The 8,121-nt window shown below is 49.0% G+C and overlaps 1 protein-coding gene across 1 annotated transcript in view; it reads right to left on the bottom strand.

Moving 5' to 3' along the window:
• plekhg2 (pleckstrin homology domain containing, family G (with RhoGef domain) member 2) overlaps positions 1–8,121 on the bottom strand; it is a 73,353-nt gene that overhangs the window by 41,106 nt on the left and 24,126 nt on the right. The window contains exon 4 of the mRNA XM_086262542.1: positions 1–488. This exon is cut by the window's left edge and continues 42 nt beyond it. Coding sequence (XP_086118668.1) covers positions 1–488 — 488 coding nt within the window. The remainder of the gene's footprint in view (positions 489–8,121) is intronic.

The raw sequence follows: 8,121 nt of genomic DNA, 5'->3' as shown, positions 1-8,121 counted from the left end.
CTCCACGATCTCCAGGACCACTCGGTCCAGCCGTGAAAGCTGTCTGGGCGTGGCCACCGCCGCCGCCACTGCCACCCCCACCGGACTAGCAACATTACTGGGGTGGCCGCCTCCTCCTGTCACCTTGGCGACACACGCCCCTCCTCCTCCAGATGCTCCTCCTCCGCCTCCATGAGGTGTGAGGGGAGTGAGGTCCAGACTGATGTCTGAGCCATTTCTTTTTGGCGTGGAGGACGACGATGAGGCGTTGTATGTCGGCACTGCGCCGTAAGGAAGTGAAGAGGATGAAGAGGATGAGGAGGAGTGGGAGGAGTCCTGCAGGGAGACTGACGAGGCAGAGGAGGAGAGGGAGAGGGAGGCGGGACGCTCTCCGTCCGAGCAGACGGTGTTGACGGAGGTGCAGGAGGACGACGCTCCTCGCTCTCCGGATGACATCATCCTACCCACAATCCCACTCAGAGATGAGACTGAGGAGGGACGTTTGGCAGCTGGAAAGAAGAGAGAAAAATGCACAAATTAGTCCACGAGCTCGTTTTAAACACAGAGTTTAAAAAAGAAGCCAATACGGAAGTTGAACAAGCTGCAGTTCCTCTAACGTCCACCAGAGGCTCCAACAGTCACGGTGTTTTTATAAGTTATGGCTTAAAGTTTGCACTTTTCGGGGCGTGGCCTATTTGACTGTGCCTATTTGTGTAGCTGCTAGCTGTCTGCTAACCAAGTTTAGCTTATAACACTCCAGTTCTCCCTTCTGGCTCCAAAAACCTGATACTGTGGCCATAAAACGAGACATCTTTTATTTACAGGCTGTATTTTTAGCTAAAACACCCAAACAGAAACCAGTGGAACACGCACGTTTCCTCATGCGTGTGATGAGGTGGGCTCGGCAGCAGAACATATGACAGTGACGCTTTGTCTGTGCAGAAGTGGGTCAGTGAACTCACCACACACTAGAACAGCTGACTGTGAGCGCACAACATCCAAAGTCAAACATAAGGCCTGGGGCCCAGAACTGGCCGGTTACAGCCTGTGTGACAGCTTTTGATATAGACCCCGCCCATTCACAAAGCAAAGTAATGAAATAATAGATCAACAGTTAAATGACAGAAAAGGTCTTTCACAGTTTACAACAACACCATTTTTTACAGTGTGTCCACAGTAACACGAAGCTTTTCTGTAATTTTACACGTTTCTTTTGTTTCTTTCAGCTCGGAGAGTCGTGCAGCAGCGTTTCTTTATCATGTGGACAAACTGAGACGTACTGTTGGAATTTCACTTCTTCTCATATTAGTACATCTGAGAGATTAAACGTAGGAGAGCTTCATGGTCCACTGAAGACCAAAGTGTGCTGTATGAGGTCGTGACAACGTTTGACAGCTGAAAGGATGATTCAGCAAAGCTGGGCGGGTGTATATGGTTAAGCCACGCCCACTTTTACACCTCAGTTATGTTGTGTTTTTTGTGGGTCAGCTGGTAAAGAATCATGAGGTGGTGTCAAGATGTAGCCTCTAGACCTTTGGCCCATGTAAGGTGGACCTGTGGTTTACCCTGCTCAGCCGGGCCACAGCTGGGCCACAGCTGGGCCACAGCTGGGCCACAGCTGGGCGGTGGCTTCAGCCACAGCCGTCCAGTCGTCTCCGCTGCTAGTTCACAGTTGAGTGATTTATCATCAGAAATCAATCAATCAGGCTGAATCCTCGATGAAAACGAGGCTCGTTTCCTCGTTCTGGTTTAGAGGAAGGACCGATGCTGATGAGCTGCCTTCACACTAACATCAGTGGGTGTGTTGTTCTCCACAGTGGAAGATAAAAACCATCTGCTCGGTTCTTCCATGTCCCAACACCTGCGGCCACACCAGTGTCCATCATAAACTCCTCCCTCCTTCAAAACCCAAAGCAGCGCCTTACCTGCCCGTCCAACAGGTGATCCCTCAGAAACACTTCCAGCGGTTGCCACGGTGACTTCCTGATCAGTGTAAACCTGCCGTGTGACTTTCAGAGTAAACAGGAAGTGTGTGCGCAGCAGAGCGGATCGTCTCTACCGACACACTCTTCCTCTTTTTGTACATTCTTCCTTTTCATGAAAGACTTTCTCACATGTTAAAGGAGCAGCCATCTTTACCGTGACTCCACCAGCTTCAAGCTTTATTTCCTGTTAAAGTTCAGCCCTGTCACAGAGCGCGAAACCCAGACTGCTGATAAACACCTGGGGCCTCCTCGGTTCCTAAAGTCACAAGAACACCGAGGCTCCACTGAGAGCGCCGCAGGTGACATACCATCATAAGATAAGGATGATGGTGGCATCACTCCGTCTCACTGAAGGATTTCTAAAAAAGTCAACTCTGCACAACAAAGACATGAAGCTAAACAGCAGCGATGTGTGGAGGCTTACTGAAGCTGGACTGATTGGCGTGTAATGATGTGCGAGCTGGTGGCCGGCTGGCTACATGCTGTGGATAAGCTGATAGCACAGCGCAGAGGAGGGAGGAGGCTCAGGGTTAAACTGTTCTCTGGGTTAAAAGGTCACATCGTCGGACCAAACAGAGTCTGAGACGGCCCCGGCCTGGACTGAGTATGTTCTCCAGCTCAATGCTGGACTTCCCTGATGCTCCTCAGTCTCTGGTCCCTACATCACTGAGAGGTCTAACGAGGGGCTGCCCCCCCTCCAAAGTCATAAAACAGCACCAGAGAAAGTTAAGATGTTACTTTAAGGCAAACCCGCCGAACGAGATGTGCCACAAACACACGTGTGAAGTGTGAGAAAAGCCGTCAGAAGCACACGATGTGCTGCAAACTCAAAGTTCACAAAGTTTTTCATTTCTTTTGTTTCCCTGAAACGTTTAGCAAACGCTCCCTGCCAGTTTGTGGTTTCAGAGTTAATTACTGAGTCTGTTCGTTTTCTTCTCTGCATTTCTCTGAAATGCCACCAAACATGGCAACATCTCTGCGACGGCGAGCGCCGCTTTTAAAAACCTCTGATCCTTCGCTTCAGACTGCAAACCTGAACCACACCTGAACCGAGCCCGGCAGCGAGACGCTGAGATGGAGAAGTAATTAAAGTCCATTAGCGTTTAAATTCCAGACGTCCCGGCGGGAGGACTTTCCGTACGCCGTTAGATGAGAACATTTTTCCACTTTCCAGCTGATATTACAGAGTTTCGTAACTGCAGGTTCTTACAGGAACGCCTCTGGCAGCAGCGTCGTAAGCAGCTGACCTCACGTGCATGTGGCTGATGCTCCAAGAATTACACTCACGTTATTATCTGTCGAAACGTAGTGTTATGAGGAAGGAAGCAAAGCTCGCTGAGGATGAGTGTCAGCCTCACATTAAACTCTATCAGGCTCAGCTTTGTCCCACCCACCAACAGAAAACTGGGTGGGAATTGTTATCCTACACCTGACTCTTCCTAAAGCTCATACGGTCTGCCAGCAGGCTGAGGACAGTCGTGAAACAGGTCACAGAGCGTGCACAGCGTTGTCGTGATTGCCTCGGTTGCTAGCAGGTTGCTCATGGTTTGCATGGAAGACGCTGACTAGTCTGCAAACTGCGAGCAACAAGTCGCCAAGCAGCAGCAGCAAAGACTTTAACAAGCGTTCAGTGAACGATCACAGGCCTAATACCAGCTGTCAGCAACCTCTCGCCAACTGGATGGAGAATGCTCGTTTGCCCAAGTGTCCGACAACATGTGACTGCTGTCCCGTCACACCTTCATCCTCCTACCTGGGACTTTGGTGGTCTCAAAAATGGGACTTTTATCTGCCATTACTGACACGCCTCCAAACCTCGGTACGAGCATATAAGGTGCAGCTGGAACCTGAATAAGCAGCAGATTTAATCTGTAGGACAGATCGAAGCTGGTCGAAGGTCTGGTTGACTCGCTGTGGTTTTTGAACACTTCCACTTTGCAACACACTGCGAGTTGATGGTGGAACATCGAGGCGGGACGCCGTGTCGCAGCATCCTGTTACAGCACCGCTCCCAAACTCACTGAGCTCTTTAGAACAAGTAAAGGTAAAGGCCAGCTGCACACACCTGTGACTGGATCAGGCACGAAGAGGCTGCACGTGCACTGTTTTATGCTGATGTGTGGGAAAGATAACCATCGGACCGATTCCCTGCACTCACAGCTTTTACTTCATATTTTCCTGCAGATATTCTCAAATACTTTTAGTATTTAGAGGTAAAAGTACTGAGATGATAAACTGCATTTCCAGCTCATCCTGAGCTACAATGAAGAACATCGCACAGGATCACCTTCGTGCTCCTCACAGCCCGTCATTAAACATCAGAGAAACACAGCTCAGTCAAACAGCAGAACAAAAGCCATCAGAGACGTAGAGCGACTTACTTTGAGTTTGCAGTGTGTGTCTGTGTGTGTGCGTCAGGCAGTCCACATGTTTCTCTGTTCAGATCACTGATTTAATGACACAGCTCACCGTTGAACACCGACTGAACAAAACTGCTTCTCAACACATCTGATTTCCTGATTTCCTGTTATTGGCTGTGTGTGTGTGTGTGTGTGTGTGTGTGTGTGTGTGTGTGTGTGTGTGTGTGTGTGTGTGTGTGTGTGTGTGTGTGTGTGTGTGTAAGAGAGAGAGAAAATGACACGAGCATTTGCCAAACCACATCCTGCATTTGAAGTCAGGTGCAGCGCTTTCAGATTATCTCAAACACACACACACACACACACACACACACACATACCTGTAAAAGTGTAAATAGATGTGTGTAACTACCTGATGTAATGTTGTGTCCTTATAAACTGACACAGGAAGTGTCTGTAGTTGTGGTCAGTTTGTCGTCACAGCCAGCTGGTGCTGTGTGAAACATATTTTCATTAAAACTTTAGCAGCATAGCTGCCGTTACCCAAAAACCTACTTTTGTCTAATGAGGCCCATCTGACCAAACAGGAAGCTGACTGTCAGAGTAAAATGTCGACATTCAGAGAGATTACTTGGTTTAAAGAGCCGACCCGGAGCTGCTTTTCTTCGGGCTAATGTTACCTAAAGCTAGCTCGCTAACACAAATAAAGCGCGAGCTGTCTCACAGCAAAACCCCGTCGGCTCATTCATTCAGAGCTAGCTGTTAAATTATATTAAACACCCAACCAGCAAACCACATCCACGCTTTCTTTTTAAAGATACTGTCAGGGTTCGGGTTACTAAATATTTGGTGTGAAGGCGTTGGCCGATGTGACGTCACTGCCCGTCCTGCTTTCTCCCTCTGGGACGTAAGTTAATGTGCATTTATAAACTTAGCGCTGGATTCAGGAATGAGCTCACTGCAAACACCAGAGGCGCCCCCTGCTGGACAAAAAAAAATACTTGACTGGACTTGAGAGCGTCAATCATTGAACACGTGCAGCTAGCTGTTACGGAGCTACACCACATTGAATGTAATTGAATTGAAATTGAATTTAATGCATATTGTTAATTTCCTTTGGTCCTTGAACATGTTGCGTTTCTTCAGACGTGCTGTGAAGCTAACTGACACTGAGCATTAAAAACAGCCACATGTCCTGAGCTGACAGTGATTCTGTGTCTAACGGTTCCATAAAACGGTAGAAACAACCTTCATGGCGAATAAGACAAAAATCAGAATTTTACTGTGGACGCAGGAAAAATGGCAGAGAAACCTGGTTACAGGAGACAAAGTGCGTGGACGCGTCAGTCATTGCACTCAAACACAGCTGAGCCTGAAGGCAGAGAGCGTTTCACCATTTTTAAGGTGGAATTTCCCTTTAAACACATGCTGTAAATCTGTGAGGCGGCGTGGATTCCAGGGTGTGATTACAGTAATAAGAGAGCAGCTCCTCGCTGTCATTAAGAGTTCGACTGTGACGCCACAGGTTTCTGCTTCGACCGCAGCATGTGGAGCCGGCGGCGCCGGAGGCGGGAGCGTTCCCGCCGAGCCGTCCTCCCAGGTGTCCTCAACCACTGGGCGGGAGTCGGAATCTCACCGTGAAGCCACCTTCAAATATCAGGTCAAACAGCCTGCGTGAGGGACACGGCACGCTTTATTTCAGCCAATAATGTTCGAGCAGGGAGAAACAGCGGAGCTTAAATAGTGACGGAGCGAGTTACACCGTCAGAGGATCGAACACGTCCTGGAATCAAACCTAAACAGCCGACGCAGGAATCAGAGCAACGAGAGGCTGAAGCGTCTGCAGTCATGCCCACATGTTGAACAGGAAGCGTTTCTGGTGGGCGGGTCCTCAGTAAAACTCCTGTGATTGCAGCAATGACCAATGAGAATGCAGGACACCGCTGACTGACATGTGGACGGGCTGTACGGTTTCCTAGGCAACCAAACTTCCTGTGGATGTTTTTCTGACAAACAGTAAAACAATAAATATATTCACTGAGACGTTCAGGCGCTCCAGGATATAACATAATTATCATTATGACAAAGGAATTGCTCTATGCCCTTCAGGGGGTTTGAAATGTATTTATTTATTTTGAAAGAACATTTTGAGTTATTTTTGTATCCAATAACAAAACAAATAATCCCACTGACAATAATAATAATGATAGTACTCAACTTCCTGTCTGCTGTTTTTGATGTGGTCTTCTCAGGCGCTCGTTTCCTCTTTACGTGCTCTGCGCTGAGATGTCGTCAAATGTCCGTCAAACCTTTCTTTGACCCCTCCCCGCCGATGTCGCCTCGTCTCACGTGACTTTTTATCTGCAAAGTTTCTGGCAGGAAGTCTGACCTGAGAGGCTACGCTCAGCTTCCTGTCAGTCCTCAACAACTGTCACTCATGATGTTGGAAACTGAAGCTGGGCCCGCCTTCTCCCGAGCAGCCCCGCCCACTTATTTAACCCCCCACAGCTATTAACTCTGAGGATAAGAAGAAACACGAAGACGGCTGTGACCAAACTCTGAAGGGTTAAATACGAGGAATGTAACGTAAAGCCAGATGTTTGAATAGTTGGAATTTAACTTTGAGCTCAAAGAAAGCACTGGAGCTGGACCCTCAGCGGGGAAACACCCAACGAGGGCCTAAGATCGTTGAAGAGGATCTCAGTTTACGGCTCCAGAGCCGCCGTAACAAACACAAAGTCCTGCTTTGACACAGTGGATGCAAACGCTCTCTACTTTGATATTCGTGCCGAGCGTCCCGCCGCAGAATCGATTTGGAGCAATCAGACTCCACCGCGATAAAAATCGAAGCATTTAAAGTGATTAAAGCTTCGGCGCAGTTATTGTGCAATCGTACGGCCATTACATCGGAGCGCCGCGTTCTCCCGGCGCTCTGGCAGCTCAGCGTTAACAACAGCCGATCCTGTGCTGAGATCTCTGCGTGTGCTCGGGAGCACGTCTGGAAACCGTCAGCACCGAACGCATCGCCGCAGCCACACATGAAGCACAGCGTCCACCACGCAGAGACAGCCCGAGGAACCAGACTCAGTAAGGTGGACTGAGGCGGCCCCGTGCTCGGCTCCACTCGCCTGACACGCTGAAAACGTGGAGCATCAAGAGAAGGAAGTGAAATCGTATGTGCAGCATGACGAGGAGTTAAAATACATTCAGAGGACTCGCCGTGTTCTTTGTCATGTACATCTGACGCATCATTGAGCAGCGTCGCCGAGGAGGACGCCGAGGACGCAGAAGGTCTCGCCCCGACACGAGAGAGTGGAGACAACGAGCCTGAACTGTGCGTGTGAAAGTGCTAAAGAGACATGTTGACAGAGACAAAGACAGGAAGTGAGGCTTCTCAGATCATGACCTTTGACCCCCTGACGGCACCAAGCCAAATGCTGGAAACACACACACACGTTTCAGTTTCCTCGAGTTTACATTCACGTCTGCAGCCCTCAAACTGCGTGCTGGTTTAAACTCGCCGTGGACTAAAAATCATCTCACGTTCCTCTGATTAAATCTGATGAGCAACAAACACACTACGCTATTTCTACAGGTGCTTTATTCATGTTCCAGGTGTGCGATCAGTCTCCACCCACAGGTGAGGGTGGGAGTGCACGCTGCAGACCGTGTCTGTGCCGCTCGGAGCAGCGCTCCACCTTTTTCAGGAGCTTCACCCTCAGCTGAAAAACATTTTGTGTTTTCAGGTATGAAAGTGACTTTTACGCGGAGCACGCCACAGCGAAACATCGATCATTTAT

Source organism: Aulonocara sp. 'chitande type north' Nkhata Bay, linkage group LG14, assembly GCF_057382095.1.
Source record: "Aulonocara sp. 'chitande type north' Nkhata Bay isolate Kocher_YH1m ecotype deep benthic linkage group LG14, A_spYH_male_GT1.1, whole genome shotgun sequence".
NCBI lineage: Eukaryota > Metazoa > Chordata > Actinopteri > Cichliformes > Cichlidae > Aulonocara > Aulonocara sp. 'chitande type north' Nkhata Bay.
The sequence above is the reverse complement of the archived record's forward strand: the minus strand, read 5'-3'. Positions and strand labels throughout refer to the sequence as shown.